The sequence below is a fragment of the Microtus oregoni genome, unplaced genomic scaffold (genome assembly GCF_018167655.1).
Source record: "Microtus oregoni isolate MIOR12 unplaced genomic scaffold, Mior012 000029F_ref0000214, whole genome shotgun sequence".
In the NCBI taxonomy this organism is placed as follows: Eukaryota; Metazoa; Chordata; class Mammalia; order Rodentia; family Cricetidae; genus Microtus; species Microtus oregoni.
In genome coordinates this window covers 21,241,915-21,259,467 of record NW_024543088.1, presented here as the reverse complement: position 1 = coordinate 21,259,467, position 17,553 = coordinate 21,241,915, and the positions used below count along the sequence as shown (strand labels likewise).

Sequence of the window (17,553 nt, the reverse complement as noted above, 5' to 3'; positions counted from 1 at the left end):
ATGAATGCTTCTTTTCATCTTCCATCTTTTAGGAACTTATTAAAAGCCTCTGATTTCTTGTACACTTTTTATTTAAATGATTTTTTATTTTTTTTTAATTTTATTGATATTTATTGAGCTCTACATTATTCTCTGCTCCCCTCCCTGCCTCTCCCCTCCCCTCTCTAATGCTCCCCCAAGGTCCCCATGCTCCCAATTTACTCAGGTGATCTTGTCTTTTTCTACTCTTTACTTCCCATGTAGATTAGACCTATGTAAGTCTCTCTTAGTGTCCACGTTGTTGTCTAAGTTCTCTGGGGTTGTGGCTTGTAGGCTGGATTTCTTTGCTTTATGTTTTAAAAGCCACCGATGAGTGATAATTTTCTTTCTGTGTCTGGGTTACCTCACTCAAAATAATATTTTCTAGCTCCACCCATTTTCCTGCAAAATTCAAGGTGCCATTATTTTTTTCTGCTGTGTAGTATTCCATTATGTAAATGTACCATATTTTCCAAATCCATTCTTTGGTTGAGGGGCATTTAGGTTGTATCTATATTCTGGCTATGGCAAACAAAGCTGCTGTGAACATAGTTGAGCATATGTCCTTGTGGCATGATTGAGCATCCTTTGGATATATACCCAAAAGTGGTATTACTGGGTCTTGAGGAATGTTGTTTCCTAATTTTCTGAGAAGTTGCCACACTGACATCCAAAAGGGTTGTACCAGCTTGCATTCCCACCAGCAATGCAGAAGTGTTCCCTTTTCCCCACAACCTCTCCAGCATAAGTTGTCATCAGTGTTTTTGATCTTGGTTATTCTTTCAGGTATAAGATGGAATCTCAGAGTTGTTTTGATTTGCATTTCTCTGATGACTAAGAATGTTGAACATTTCCTTAAGTGTCTTTCAGCCATTTTAGATTCCTCTGTTGAGAGTTCTCTTTACTCCATTTTTTTTATTGGATTATGTGTTCTTTTGGTGTCCAATTTCTTGAGTTCTTTGTATATTTTGGAGATCAGACCTCTGTCTGATGTAGGGTTAGTGAAGATCTTTTCCCATTCTGTAGGCTGTCGTTTTGTCTTGTTGATGGTGTCCTTATTGTTTCTCTCAGTGTCTGTGCTGCTGGGCTTATATTTAGGAAGTGGTTCCCCGTGTCAATGCATTCAAGTGTACTTCTCACTTTCTCTTCTATAAGGTTCAGTGTGGCTGGCTTTATGTTGAGGTCTTTGATCCATTTGGACTTGAGTTTCATGCATGGTGATAGATATAGGTCTATTTTCATTCTTCTACATGTTGATATCCAGTTATGCCAGCACCACTTATTAAATATGCTTTCTTTTTTCCATTTGATATTTTTTTGCTTCCTTGTCAAAAATCAGGTGTTTGAAGATGTGTGGATTGGGATTTGGGTCTTCTATTCGGCTCCGTTGGTTCTCCTGCTTTTCTTATGCCAATACCAGGCTGTTTTCAGTACTGTAGCTCTGTAGTAGAGTTTGAAGTCAGGGATTGTGATGCCTCCAGAAGTTTTTTTATTGTACAGGACTGTTTTGGCTATCTTGGGTTCTTTGCTTTTCCATATGAAGTTGAGTACTGTTCTTTCGACGTCTTTGAAATTTTTTTCATGGGGATTGTGTTGAATCTGTTTTAAATGATTTTTGGAGAGGAGACAGGGCTCTATTAATGTGTAAATCTGGCTTACCTGTAACTCACTGCATAGGCTTTGACTGGCATCCAACTCAATTTAATTTATCTGCTTTTACACTGAGTGCTGGTACTAAAGGCATGAGCAGATATACTCAAATTTACCATCTCTTCTCTAGTTAATAATCATCCATACTATTTCTCAGATGTGTTCTCAGTAGTGTTGATCTGTTTGCTTGCCCCTGTCTGTATGTCTGTTTATTGCCATTTCAAGCTTTACATTGAACTGTTTGAGATGTAATAATGTAGGAAAATCAGTTATCAATTGCATATTTCACAGTATAGCTTGATGTCCTAATGATACATATATATTATTTGAAGTCCTTTTCATCTTCCTGTCCCCATTAGTCATCCATTTGTCACTTCATCTTGAATTGCCTCCTTCTAAGGAAATTATCCAGAGATGCCAGATTATGTAATATCAATGAGATTTATTTGAAAAAGGCTTCTGTTATATGTATGTGTAATATGATTATGGGGTTTTAGGCTTGATAGATATGGGTAGACCATAAGACAACATAGTGGTGTTGATTTTTGTCTCACTTCATATGGTGATCAGATTATGTCACCAGCCTTGCACACCATACACATTTCCCACTGTGCATCACCCTGATAAGTTGAAACTTTAAGTCAGTAAACTATTGACTTCTTTTCAGATTGTAAACATGTTTTCATTGTAGGACAATTCAAATAATAAAATCATTTTGCAAATGAAAGCGATAAACTATTTCTTTTTTTCTTTTTCCTTTTTTTTGTGGGATGTGTTATTCTGTGGACTAAACACTTGTTCATAATACTTTTCTCAGAATCCCAAATAGGGTTGTAGTATTGCCTCAGTGGATAAAGTTTGGAGCTGCTAAGCCTGATGACTTGAGTTTGTCCATGTATATACCAAGTGCATGCCAGGTACCAGTGAAGGCCACAAGAGGTTATCTGTTCTCCTGTAACTAGAGTTAAAGAGAGTAGTGAGCTGTCTGGTGGGTGCTAAGAAACAAAGCCAGGCCCTGTGGATGAACAGCCAGTGTTTTCAGCTGCTGAGCCATCTATTCAGCCAAGTGAACTTGTCATTGTAGCGGTAAGGTGTATGTGGATGATCCTGCGTTCATCTCTACCTCACTTGGAACCCAAAAGAAATACAAGATGGATAAAATCAGAAACTAACTTAGATATGGTGCATGTCCCATGAGCTTTGTTCAGCTGTCTCCATGAATTTCCCCACCATGATCCTAACACCCCCCACTGTTTATATAATCTTTCCTCCCTCACATTGACTGGACTCATAGAGCTCTTGTCTTGTGTTTGGCTGTGGATCTCGGCATTTGCTCCTATCAGTTCCTGGATGAAGGGTGTATGTTGACAGTAAGGGTAGTCACCAATCTGATTACAGGGGAAGGGCAGGCCAGGCACCCTCTCCACCATTTTAAGGTTCCTAGAGGGTTATCAATCTTGTGAATTGCTGGAAATTTCCCTAGCACCAGATTTCTTCTTAAATTCATAGTGCTCCCTTTATAAGCAACTCTTCATTGCTCTCCCACTCCATTCCTCCCCCAACTTGACCGTCCTTTTCTATCATGTTCTCATCCCTTATCCTCTCCTCACTGCCGTGACCATGCACAGTTTACCCAGGAGATCTCATTTAAATCCCTTTCCAAGGGCAATTTGTGCATCACTTCTAAGATCCTCCTTCTTTTGATTTGTTTATTATAGTCTGGTTATGTTTTGTTTTACATTTAGTGTCCGCTTATGAGTGAATACATACTGTGCTTTCTTTCTGAATACTGGTTACCTCACTCAGGATGATTATTTTCTAGTTCCTTCCAGTTTTCTGCAAATTTCATGATGTAATTCTTGCTGTTTTTACAGCCAAGTAATATTCCATGGGTAAATGTACCACATTTTCCTTATACATTTTGGTTGAGGGACATTTGGGTTGTTTTCAGGCTTGGGTATTATGAATAATGCTGCCATGAACATAGTTGAGAAAGTGTCTACATGGTGTGATTGAGCATTAATTGGTTGTATACCCAAAAAGGTAATGCTGGATCTTGAGATTAGAAAGATTCCAATTTCCTGGTATACTGCTATAGTGATTCCCAAAGTGGTTGTACAAGTTTGTACTTCCACCAGCAATGGAGGAGTGTCCCCCTTATTCCACAGCCTTTCTATCCTCAGTCTTTTTTATCTTAGCCATTCTGACAGGTGTAAGACTGTGTCTCAGAGTCTTTTGACTTGAATTTCCCTGATGACTAAGGATGTTGTAAAATTCCTTAAACATCGTTTTGGCTAATTGAGACTTCTGTTGTGAATTCTCTGTTTTCAATCTGTACCCTATTTTATTTTTAATTGAATTATTTTGTAGTTTAATGTTTACGTTTTGAAGATATTTGTATATAGATGAAATATCAATTATATATTTATATATTTTGAAGATATATATATCTTCAAAAAGTAAGCATTAAACTACAATGTAATTCAATATATATGTGTAACTTGAAGTAATTGTGTGACTATGAATCTCTGAGTATCCCAAAACTCACTCTGTAGACTATACTGCCGTAGAACATCACAGAGATCTTCCCACCTTATCTCTAGGTGTCTGCATTATTTATGGGCTCATAACAACTAGATGACTTCTTCTTTTACTTATCTTAATAAGGATGAGTGGCTGAACCTGGGTGTTAGGGTTGCCAGGATATAGTCTCTGGTTCTGACTGTTATAAAAAGAACACACCTATCAAATGCAACCCTCTTGCCATAAAAGCTACTGTCTTCCATCTATGAACAATATCATTTTTCTTTATTATTGAGCCTGTTATGATTCATCAAGGGACTAGGGCCCAGTTCTGACTTTATTCTATAAATGGTGAGACCCAGGCTCTCAGACGCAAGTGCATTTTGAAAAGAGCTAAGTTAATGCTGTTTTTGCTCTTCGCAAGAAGGAGGAGCCGAAGCAATCTAAGTCAGGCATGGTGACACAGACCTGTAGCCATGGTACTTACAAAGTAGAGGCAAGAATTTCCAGATTTTTAGGTTATCTGGGGTGAGAATGGTGAATTGGATATGGAGGGAGACCCAGGGTTCCAAGGAAGACTAATTAGTTCAGGTCACTGTCCAAAGTGCTCCCTGCAGCTCTCAGAGGCAAACACAGCCTTTTCCTAAGGTTAGAAGAGCTCAGCAAGTCTATTTAAAAACAGCTTTCACAGTAGTGACAGGAGACTGGATTTTTCCTGTATTTGTGCTCTTTGCCTTTCATATGTGTGAGAATTGTGGCAATGGTAGATCTTTGAAATGTCTTAATGCTTCTTTTAAATGCAGATCATAATATATGCTCTAAAAGATTGATTTTTTCTCTCTAAATCTTCATCTTCCTAGACTTGCAATCTCCTCTCCCTGTTTATACTGTTCAGCGTATTCTTGGGATCTGAACCTAAAATGGACATAAGGATGACATCATAAGTGGAATGCAAAATCTGTTCTAGGCTGGCTCTTCTTTTAGCATTAGCCAGATCTTGATGCATGTTATTATTAAAGAGATTTTTATTTCTTTGTCTTTGAAGTGATTAATTTACTTTATTTCTGGGAAGGCATATTAATTCTACAGCAGCTGTATATCAAACTTTTTAGAAAAATATTTTTGAGACAAGCTCTCTTATATTGACACAGGTAGCATTGATCCCAATCTCTTACTCTTCTGGGCAAGGACATTTCTGTTCTTTTAATTAGTACAACAAAATTGTAAATTTAAAGACTGTATAACCATGAAGTTTAAAATTACCCATTTGTAGCAAGTGATCAAATGTTCATTGAAATAACAGAAAAAGGTGTGTATATTAATATCTGGGTCTTTGATTCGGTTCCATTGGTCCTCCTGTCTGTTCTTATGCCAATACCAGGCTGTTTTTAATAGCAGAGTCAGGGATTGTGATGCCTCCAAAAGTTGTTATTGTACAGGATTATTTTGGCTATCCTAGGTTTTTTGCTTTTTCATATGAAGTTGAGTACCGTTCTTTCGAGGGCTGTGAAGAATTTTGCTGGAATTTTGGTGGGCATCGCATCGAATCTGGAGATTGCTTTGGGTAAGTCTGCCATTTTTACTATGTTAATTCTACCTACCCAAGAGCTTGGGAGATCTTTTCCCTTCATGGTGTCTTCTTCAATTTCTTTCTTCAAAGATTTAAAGTTCTTGTCATACAAGTCTTCTACTTGTTTGGTTACAGTTACTCCGAGATATTTTATGCTATTTGTGGCTATTGTGAAGTGTGATGTTTCTCTGATTTCTTTCCCAGCCCTTTTATCATCTGTGTACAAGAGGGATACTGATTTTTTTTGAGTTAATATTGTATCTTGCTACATTACTGAAAGTGTTTATGAGTTTTAGAAGTTCCTTTGTATAATTTTTGGGATCGCTTATGTAAACTATCATATCATCAGCAAGTAGTGAAAGTTTGACTTCTTTTTTTAATTTGTATCCTCTTGATCTTCTTTTGTTGTCTTATTGCTCTGGCTAGGACCTTAAAGGACTATACTGGATAGATATGGAGAGAGTGGACAACCTTGACTTGTTCCTGATTTCAGTGGGATCACTGGGAGTTTTTCTCCATTTAGTTTGAAGTTGGCTGTTGGCTTGCTGTATATTGCCTTAATTATGATATGGTTGGCTGGAGAGAGAATATGATAAGGCAGGGTTGAGAAAGGAACTTTTCTTGTTTTTGGCTGAAAAGTTGGGAGGTTAGATGTGGCTGTGGCTTGCTCCTTTGTGTCTCTGATCTTTCAGTATTTATCCAAAATCTGACTCTGATTTTATTATTAAGAACAATTAAAATTCACACTTAACTTTGCTCATATGCACATGTAATTTTGTTTATTTTATTGTTTCAAGTTTTTCAATACAAAGTATCTAATTTTCACTTGTTACTATGAAAACTCTAGTCTTAGGCATGAGATTTCTGCATGTCATGCTTATCAATTTTAATGATTTCATTATCTTTTGTTAAAACAATGGAAATCATCAATAAAATTAGTTCATTCATAAGCAATAGAGAAGTTCACAAAAGTATTCAAAGCACCAATACATGCTGGCTATTTTTTAGTTTAGTAAGTTAGACTGACATTATGCTATGAGCTCAAGATGAGCTCAGCATTCAGATAATGCGGTCTTGGATATGATTCCAGGTCAAACATATATTACTTGTTGGAGAAAGGAAGACTGCTATGCTTGACAGGATTTGTCTTGATCCTTATGGTTTCCTATGCACTGTTTCTGTACCATCTCTCCTGAGCAGCATACTATGTGCCACATGTATACATTTTTCAGTGGCAGCCAAGTTTTGAATGGATGCTAAGTCAGAAGGCTCTGGACACTGGAGGGATCATTGTCAGAGTCCCATCCATGTAATGTCATATAAATGATCTGATATTCATTTACAAGCTTAAGTTTTGTTCTGGCTGAGCAAAGTGGCAAAGTCTTAGCTTGTCTTCCTCTAAATAAGAGGAAGTACGATATAGCACTGAGTATCCAGACCATGCTGGAGAAATACCAGTTTGTGTATGGTGCTCTCTGTTCTCTGCAATCCAATAAAGATTCTAGGGCCCTGAGGTCAATTAACTATTCTGAACAAAACCCAAGATGGGCCTAAGCCAGACAATAAGGAGGTATTACTTATTATAACCCCATTTCCAAACTCCCATTTTCCATCAGAATGAGAGCAAGGCCATTGATTTACTCACTCCTGCCTCACATTATCTCGTAAAGAAAATATCTAGTTCCCCTTTCCTGAATGTGATAGTGTTCAGGAAGACTCTAGGCCCACAATGAATTTTCAATAGGCAGGTTATAATTATCAATATAAAAGATGTGAGAATCTAGTATTTACAGGAAGATTAACCAATCAGCTAGATTTCAGATTGTTCTACTCAGTTCCCAATCAAAATCACTTATTTAGTTCTGTGAAATTTAGACTTTAACAAACTGAAGGATCAGACAGAATGAATGAGTAAATATCAAAACTAGTTATTATTATTAAAATTGGTATTTAATTCTTCATTTTCCACATTAATCTACAGAATCTTGTAACAAGGAATAAGTTTCATTACCTAGGTTTAAAAGTTTTGTAGCCTGGCAGGAAATTTGGGAATGTGAAGTGATGTATATCAAGGAGGAGCTTCTGAAATGACTTCAGGATTTTCCATCTAAGGCTTAGCACTTCTAGGTCCTCCACGGAGTTCTGATTGACTGTTTTCAAGAATGGTAGAGAGTCCCTGTGGCCTAAGATCAATAACTTGGCACCAGATTCCCCTTGTTATTGTTCTCAGCTTCATTCAATATTTTCTTCTAGCCTATTTTTTATCCCCTGTGACTCTACTGGACCCCAGATTCTTTGTTTAAAAGGAACCACATCTTACGTATTAGACTGAAACTCAGGGAGGATATCTTTACCCTCCATCCTATCCTCTGTTCCACTCATTCCAAACTTCCCCTTAATCTCATTGTAATCCTCCTGTTTAGCTCTTCTTCCCAGGCAACCAGCATCACATTAAGACTCAGCCATTTATTGAGGAAAAAGTGTGCACCTAGTTCTCTCCAGATGCTCCTTTCAGTCTTGTAGGAGAGATTGCTCATTTATTTCTCAGTTTCCCAGCCATGAATAATCACACAGAAACTATATCAGTTATAAGAGTGTTTGGCCTGTTATCTCAGGCTTCTTATTAACTAAATCCTACACCTTAAATTAATACATGTCTATTACTTTACACGTTTTTTCTTTTTTTTATTTTTTTATTGAGAAAAGGAGAAAAAAAAAACAAGTTTCCACCTCCTCCCAGCCTCCCATTTCCCTCCCCCTCCTCCCACCCTTCTCCCCCTCCTCCCACCATTCTCCCCCTCCCCCCACTCCTTTCCCCCTCCCTCTCCAGTCCAAAGAGCAGTCAGGGTTTTCTGCCCTGTGGTAAGTCCTAGGACCTCCCCCCTCTGTCCATATCTAGGAAGGTGAACATCCAAACTGGCTAGGCTCCCACCAAGCCAGCACATTAAGCAGGATCAAAACCCCGTGCCATTGTCCTTTGCGTCTCATCAGCCCTCATTGTTCGCCATGTTCAGAGAGTCCAGTTTTATCCCATGCTTTTTCAGTCACAGTCCTGCTGGCCTTGGTGAGCTTTACACTTTAGCCCAGGGCTTGTGTTTTGTTACCTCTTGATTCATAGGTGGCTACAAGGTGTTTGCCTTCTTTGGCAGCTACATGGCACCTCCCCGACTCTGCCTATTCTGTGTATCTCTGTTCAGATTCCCTGCCTGACTTTATTCTGCCCTGCCATAAGCTGAAGCAGCTTCTATATTCATTCACCATGTCTCTTTCTGTCCCACCATGCAGCTCCCAAATAATGACATTGAGACTTAATTGTGAAAACTCGGCCTATGGTTTATGCTTGTTCAATCTACTCTTGCAACATAAATAATCCTGCTTTTGTTAGTTTATCTTTCAGCAGGTTACTTTTTACCTTTTTTGTTGTTCTGAATGTCTGGCTCCCTCTATGTCTCTTTGGCTTCTCCTCTGTGTTTGGATTGGCTCCTGTTTCCTATCTTTCTGCCTGGAAGTTTGACAAAAACCTCCAGCCTAGTCTATTGCTGTTCATGATATTATTACACCAGTCAGAGCAATACACTTTCACATGGTGTGCAGATATCCCAAGTATTTCATATTCATCAAAGGAAAAATCCATCAAGATGAAAGCCCAATTCTGAACATCTATGCCCCAAATAAAATGGCACCCATATTTCTTAAAAAAAGAATAAAAATTATTAATGCTTAAATTGCACACCAACTTTCACACATTCAACACTGGAAACTTTAAGATCTGAATCTCAACAATACATAGGAGTTTCAGAAAGAAATTAAACAGAAAAATAAAGGCAATAACAGATATAATGACTCTGATGGACCTAACAGACATCTAAAGAACATTTCAAGCCGGGCGGTGGTGGTGCATGCCTTTAATCCCAGCACTTAGGAGGCAGAGGCAGGTGGCTTTCTGTTAGTTCAAGGCCAGCCTGGTCTACAAGAGCTAGTTCCAGGACAGGAACCAAAAATCTATGGAGAAACCCTGTCTCGAAAATCCAAAAAAAAAAAAAAAAAAAGAAAAAGAAAAAAAAAGAAAAAAGAAAGAAAAAAAGAAAAAAAAAGAACATTTCACACAAGCATAAAAGAATATCCCTTCTTTTCAGGTCCTCATGGAACTTTTTTCAAAACTGATCACATACTTGGTCATAAATCAAATCTCAACAGTAACAAAAGAATTGGAATAACCTGAATCTTATCTGATCACCATGGCATAAAGTTGGAATTCAACAACAACAGAAACTACGGAAAGTTTACAAACTTAAGGAAACTGAACAACTCTCAACAGAATTACTTGAACAGAATGGTTCAAGGAGAAGTAAAGAATTTAAAGTCTTTCTAGAATTCAATGAAAATGAAAGCACAACATATGCAAACTTATGGGACACAATAAAAGCAGTGCTGAAAGGAAATTTCATAGCAGTGAGTGCCTGCATATTTAAGTTAGAAAAATCTCACAATAGCAACTTAACAGCACACCTTAAAGCTCTAGAACAAAAAGAATAAGCCACACCTAAGATGAGTAGATAGCAGGAAATAATGAAACTGATAGATTAAATCAATAAAATAGAGACAAAGAGAACAATACAATGATTTGGTTCTTTGAGAAAATCAACAAGATAGACAAACCCATATGTAAACTAACTAAAAGGCTCAGACAAAAATATCGAAATTAACAAAATGAGAAACAAAAACATACGTAATAACCAAAACTGAGGAAATCCTGAGAATCGTTCATCATACTTCAAAATCCCGTCTTCCAAAAAAATTGAAACATTTAAAAGAAATGGAAAATTTCTTGATGGGTATCATATACTAAAATTAAATCAAAACCATATAAACAATTAAACAGGCCAATAACCTATTGCCTAGTTTCAGACCAGTATATGAGTGCTTGTCCAATGACTTTCTAGATGAGGCAAAAGCCCAGGGAGACAGTCCCATTCAGCAAGGACCAGTAGACCTTACTACAGAGCAGAATATTGCTGGGACCATGCAGCCTTCATGTTCTCTTGTCTCTCATAATACTGATGATTCTATTGGTTTTAGTGTCATTTTGTCAATCATGTATGGGACAGATGTAATCATTCCTAAAAGCACCATTGTTTTCTTGAATATTTTCCCCTAAATTTCTTTGGGAGCTGATGCTTCTCAGGTTTCTTCACTAGGGATGACAGTTGTGATTCCAGATTCTGGGATCTTTTCTGATTCAGTGCTGATGGGGTCAGAGGCCATTAATATTTATTTAAATATGCTTTTATGTTTTGAGATATTATTGTTCTTAAAAATGTGTACTATCACCTTTTAGTAAAGACAGATTGTACCTGACTAAATATTTTGCCAAGCCAGCAAAATAGTAAATGTTGCTTTTGGTTTAAATATGTCTTGATGTAAAAGTTGGAGAAAATTTCTTTGACATACTGGCTTTTCCCAGAGATTAATATCATAAGATGTAAAAATAATGGTTGTTAATTTGGAAAAAAGCATGCTTGTTGTTGAAATATAAATCAACATGACTGGAGCAACTGTGGGCAAATCACTTGTGTGAAACTCATTGGTAGTCCAACAATTCATTTCTTCACAACTATGTTGTCATTTCCCTGCCACAGTACCTGAACCAGAGAGAATGTGGGATTCTATAAATAATCCCTAAGGGAGAAGAAGCAGCCATTAAAAAAATTCCTAACCAAAAAGAAAAACAGAGACATTTGGTTGATCTAATGCTACCAGACTTTCAATGAAAATTAAGAATAGTACCTTCAAGTTTTTCCACACAAGAAAATAGAAGAAATGTTGTCAAGTTGAGGCGGGGGAAGGGGATGTAATGAAGGAAATTGGAGAGGATGAGTGAGGGAAACTGCTGTCAGTATCTAAAATAAATGAATAAATAGAATTAACACAGAAATTTAAAGAAGTATTTTGATAGAGACAAAACCACTTAGGGATCTCTTTGTCCTTCCTTCAAACTTTCTGAGTAAGCTTTCTAAAGAGAGGATGTTGCAAGAAGGATATGGAGGTCATATATCATGGACAATGTTCAGACCTGTGCCTGTTATTTTTCTGTTTGCTGGCAATAGGGGACTCCAACCACACTGCCACCTAAAGTGTTCTTATACAGTAATTCTTTGGAATTTGTTGGAGTCAAAACACTTATTGCATGAGATCACAAAGCTATCTTGCAAAGAATAGACATTTCTATAAACTTGGGTGGGGTAAAAGTGAGAGCCTTAAACTAACTATTCCAGTTGGTAAGAAAGATATTCTCACCTCCTCATCTGTACATATGCCAGGTTAGATTTTTATTACTAAAGAGAGATGAGCACTATAGGATCCCCACTTCACCCTCTATTTTCCTATGACTTCATGAGGAATTGATAGACCTATGATCTGCCCTGTTAAGTAATAAGCAGAAAAATCCAATGACCATGATAGCTAAAAACTTCATAATCGTAGTCAAGTATTGGTAACAAGAGAGCAACAGAGTTCTTGTTCTGCTTCCTCATTTGTCTAGTTCACTGTGTATAACCATATTGCTTATTAATTGTATAATCTGCACCACAGATATAGTCAGCGTCATCTTCAGGCTGGATGTTGGAGATGGTTAAGTAGCGATCAGCCCCTGAGCTGGAGCCAGAGAAGCGATCGGGGATCCCATCTCCCTTGTTGCTGCTTCCATCTTGCTTAAGCTGCATCAAATATTTAGGAGCCTTGTCTGGCTGTTGCTGGTACCAAATAATGTAGTAGTTGCTGTGCTGACTACTCAGGGTGCAGGTGAGTTTGACTGAGGCTCCCAGGGAGGCAGAGGCAGAGGGTGACTGAGTCAGCACAGGTTGGGAGAAAGACCCTGAAAATAGAGAAACACATTATATCCTGGGGTCAGAGAATAGGGGATGAGATGATTTCCCTGAACCAGAATCAGGGTGGAGATGACTCTCCTGACCTGTACAATGAAGGAGGAAGAAGAGGAGAGGAATCCAGGCCATGGTGCAGACACCACTGAGCCCTGCTGAGACATCCATGGTGTGGGTCTCTCTTATACTTCAGCAATTCTCAGAAAACTGTCACAGCCCTTCATGCAAATTTTTCTTGGTCAACCAAATCCTGTCTTAGGGGTGTTTCCCAGCTAAAATCTGGATGTCACTTACTGCCTTAGGTTACCCAAGGGACCACAGTGCCTGCAGCTACTGGGGCTGTTGAATCCTAAGCAGTCAAAAAGATAAAGATATTTGTGTTTTCAGTTAAGAGTTTCCAGCTTCTTCGTTGGAACCTATAGACCCCCAGTGAGCAGGTTCAGGTCTATCATATCTTTGTTAATGATACTTCCCCAAGATTTTTACCACTAAGCATTTTTTTTATTCAAGGCCAAGATTTTTTTTCATCTGAGTCTGACTTTTAAATCATCTCTTTGGTTTTGTTTACAATTATGAAGTAGCAACAAATAATTTAACAGTTGGGGATCACCATAACATGAGGAATTATGTTAAAGGATCACAGCATTAGAAAGGTTGAGAATCAAAGGCATAGACATTTATTTCTAAGCATTTCTTTATTCAAGGATTTCTCCACACAAATTGAAAATATAGAATGTTATTCCACAAAATGTTCAAGAACCAATGATTCTCTCTGTGTCTACTTCAAACCTCAACACCCATAGAGACACATTGTTGTTTATTGGTATCTAGAATGATAAATATTATATTCCATGACCCATTGATGCATTTTTTTAAGGAAATCAGAGGAAAAAACAAAACCTACATTACAAAATAAAATAGTAACTGAATTAGAAAGCAACTGATTGGTCCTTTATTTTCCTTAAGTAAAGGTTAAAGAGGAAGGATGAAGAGTGACTATATGTGATGGTTTCCAGAAAACTCATGGAAAACTGCCTACTACTTATCTGATATAAAAACACTATGTATCTAACTCTCAGAGCTTTAGAGGGACGGATGGTCAGAGAGGGGGCAGCTCAAATTTAAAGCAATAATAAATGAATCAAGATAGAAGTCATTGGGGAAATTGGAGAGGAGAAGAGAGTGAGAGAGAAAGAGAGACTGTGGGGGGGGGGTAGGCTTCTGTTATTCCTGGGTGAATACATGCAAGGAACTATACATTGTACCCTATTGCCAACCTTTGGACCAGCAAGATGGCTCAGCATGTGAGGGCACTTGCTGCCAAACCTGACAATGTGAGTTGATTCCTGGAACAACCACAGTTGAGGGAAGGAGCCAGTTTATACAAGCTATCCTCTAATGTCACACTCATGATGTGGCAGTTACACCCATACACATGAGTTAATGCATTAAATAAATATGTAAATAAATATTTGAAAATTGTTTTATTTTTTGCAAGTATTTTGTTATTCTTTTCTTATGACTCTAGTTTTTACTTTATTTTATGCCATCCTTTATATTGTTGGCTTTCAGGTATTGATGTATGTTACTTGGGACGGAGGTCTTTTTGAATGAAGGAAATTAGCCCCACTTTCGACTCACAGATGTGGGATCCATCTTGTTACAAGTATTGATCTAGTAGAGGCTACAAACTGTTGTGGTTTGGGTTATGAACTTTTCCTGTTTTGTCCATTTATTGTGTTTTGTATCACCACATGCAGCAAGAGATTATCTTGATCCCATTCTAAGATTAACTTTACTAAGGTTGTCCTCTGAAACTACAGGCATGTCCTTGGTGTTATATACTTAACAAATTATTCAATACTTAGTATCTAGTAATAAAGTAATTTTTGCTTGTTCACACATGCATAGGTGGATGACATTGAACAAAAGGCATCTTCTAGAAGCTGCACATCTGTTTTCTTGCTTACAGTATCAAAATGTTGAAAAAGAAGAAATATATTTATGATTTTTACTAGAAATTTTGTAACTTTAGAGTTTAGTTGCCGTCGTGAGCTAGAAATATGAGCCAATATGTTACTGCCCTGGGGATACAATGTGAGTCTCATAATGCACTAACTCATGATTTCCTTAATACCCTGACAAGCCTAGAGACTTTTCCTATCCCCATCGTCACTTCATTGCATCTCTTCAGCCAAAGGAACAACTGTGCTGCCAGGGAGGCTGGGTAAGCTTTGAGCAAACACCTGCTGTACTGTTACCTCTAATTCTGGTCAGTAAACTCAGCTCAGAAGATTAAATGTGAGTCAGGAGTTGGCTTTGGGACTTATCAATTTCTGAAAAGTACACAGTGCCCCCTACTGGACTAAGGATACTTTTTTTGTTGATTGTTTATTTTTTTTTTTGGATGTTGAAAAAAATTTCTGCCTCCTTCCATTTCCCATTTCCCTACTCCTCCTCACACACACTGCCCCCTCCTCCTACTCCCCTCCCCCTCTCCCCACTCCTCTCCCACTCCCCCCACTCTATTCCCCTCCCTCTCGAGACTGAAAAGCAGTCCAGATTCCCTTTCCAAATATCTTCAGGTATGACTTTCCATTTCCCAGTTTTTGTTTCCTTAGTTCCTCTTCAAAATTGCTATTAAATTTTTATTTTTAAACATTGAAATCCTATTTTTTATTCTTTTGTTTCAATGACTTCTGTTTTGCTTTTTATTACTTGTTATTTTTCCTCTGATTCAAAATTCCATGCAATTGTTCTTCAATGGGATTTTGTGCTTTCTGAATGAAGAGTTTTTTTTTTTTTAACATATTACTAGAGATTTTCACCCAGTTCAACATCGGTGTGTGTGGATTGTAATTTCCTCATTCACAGTGTAAATTTTCTGGTGTGTAAAAAATGACATCTTATTATTTGAGTGTTGTGACACAGATTTCACTAGAGTTCATCGTCAGACATGAAAAATTACTTTATATTGGGTTCCTTCATGTCCTTTAGTACTGTTTGTTTTGTCTTTCTTGGGAATAATGAGTCAACCGTGTTCGGGAATATTTAGTATAAGATTTTCTAGGCGCTAAAACCTCATTAGACATTAGTAACCTATAAGAATATTTTTGCCTCAGTGGAAAGCTTTAGACATGGACATTAATGAATTAATTATTGTTTTTTAGTGGTAGATCATTTTTGTTTAAGGTTTAACTGTCACATGACTTGCATCCTGAGAGTCTGTGTTCCTCTGATTGGTCACAGGCCATACTTTACAGAATGACAGAGGGAAAAAGAAAGAAAGACCTGTTGGCCTAGAAATGTAGAGCACAAATAGAGGTTCTAACTGGCAAGTGTTACAAAGTATATTCAAGACCCAGAACTGAAAAAAGTATTTTTGAAATACTGAAATATATATTTTATATTCATTTTTATTATAAATCATTTGTGTGACTGTGTGGGTGAAAATACACACAGAGACACACATGCACATATTCACACATACAGACATACATACACACAGAGAGGCCAGTGGTGTTGGATAACCCTAGATCTCAATTACAGGTTGCTATTAGCCGCCCTATCTGAGTGTTAGGAATGAACTTGAATCTAATACAGTTATGTGCTCTTAAGCACTGAACTGTATCTCTGGTCACAAAAGATACTATAAAATACTACACTCATGAATTAATATTACTTAAAGAAATTTTTAATGCATAAATTTTCCATGTCAATGAATCTATTATATTTTGTAAACATACTGTATCAGGACAGTGACGAATATTTTCTTCATGATTATGCATATTCCTATAAAGTCTGGATAATTTTAATTGGGTAGTCAATTACTTTTAGCATGTCTTATATTAAATTACAATCTCTTATTTTGTTGTGAATTACTCCATGTGACATAGTCACAAATAACCAAGTTTGTTATGCCAATTAAGCATGTCTTCAAGCTCTCTGATCAAGAATAGATTCCTGTCTAGGATATCCAAAGGAGGCCAGGGGTTTAAGACAAAATGCTAGAAAGTCCTGACAGTGTAAGTTTGATCTTGTGAAGCATCACACACGACATTCCTATTAAGTTACCAAACTGTTTTTATACCAGGATGCTGTCTTCTTAGGAACTGGGGCCCATTTCATGTTTTCAAACATTTAATCAAACTAAGTGAGAAGCTTTTGTTTACTGGCAAATTAAACTTCCACTGAAAGAGGTGTAGGGTCAAGGCCACCAGGCCTTTTTAAAGTTATTTCAATCCCAATAAAATAAAGATATTTCAGTGTAATTATAGTTGTAAATTATACATTTTATTTTATTTTTTTTTCTTTATTTGTATTGAGCTCTAAATTTTTCTCTGCTTCCCTCCCTGTTTCTCCCCTCCCCTTCAACCCTCTTCCAAAGTCCCCATGATCCCAATTTACTCTAGAGATCCTGTCTTTTTCTACTACCCATGTATGATGTGGGAGTGTCATATATCAATCTGCTGATTTCATTGGTTAAGCAATAAAGAAACTGCTTAGCCCTCATAGGTTAAAACAAAGGTGGGAGGAATAAACAGAACAGAATGCTGGGAGGAAGAGAAAGTGAGCTAAGAGAGACGCCATGCCACACTCCCGGGAAGACACACGCGATGAAGCTCCGACCCAGGATGGACATAGGCTAGAATCTTCCCGGTAAGACCGGTGCTCACAGATTATTAGAGATGGGTTGATCGGGATATCAGAATTAGCCAGTACGGGCTAGAGCTAAAGGGCCAAGCAGTGTTTAAAAGAATATAATTTGTGTGTTGTTATTTCGGAGCATAAGCTAGCCAGGCGACCGGGGTGCGGGGGACGCAGCCCCGCCACTCCTATTACAACAGAATGGCGCCCAGATGTGTGGACAACTGAATCCACTGAAAGCCTGAGAAAGCTTGGGAAAGAGTA

General features: G+C 37.6%; 1 protein-coding gene and 1 gene segment (V, D, J or C); both read right to left on the bottom strand.

Moving 5' to 3' along the window:
• The window catches only part of LOC121464736, a 994,671-nt gene that overhangs the window by 714,525 nt on the left and 262,593 nt on the right, over positions 1–17,553 (bottom strand).
• The window catches only part of LOC121464737 (immunoglobulin lambda-1 light chain-like), an 840,936-nt gene that overhangs the window by 711,056 nt on the left and 112,327 nt on the right, over positions 1–17,553 (bottom strand). Inside the window, exons 1-2 of one of the 2 annotated variants that reach the window (XM_041677781.1) lie at positions 12,732–12,780; positions 12,316–12,635 (exon numbers count right to left, since the gene is read on the bottom strand). The exons of the other annotated variant lie outside the window; for it this stretch is intronic. Coding sequence (XP_041533715.1) covers positions 12,316–12,635; positions 12,732–12,774 — 363 coding nt within the window. The 5' untranslated portion in view covers positions 12,775–12,780. Of the gene's footprint in view, positions 1–12,315; positions 12,636–12,731; positions 12,781–17,553 lie in introns of those variants that run through there. 2 annotated transcript variants of the gene reach the window in all.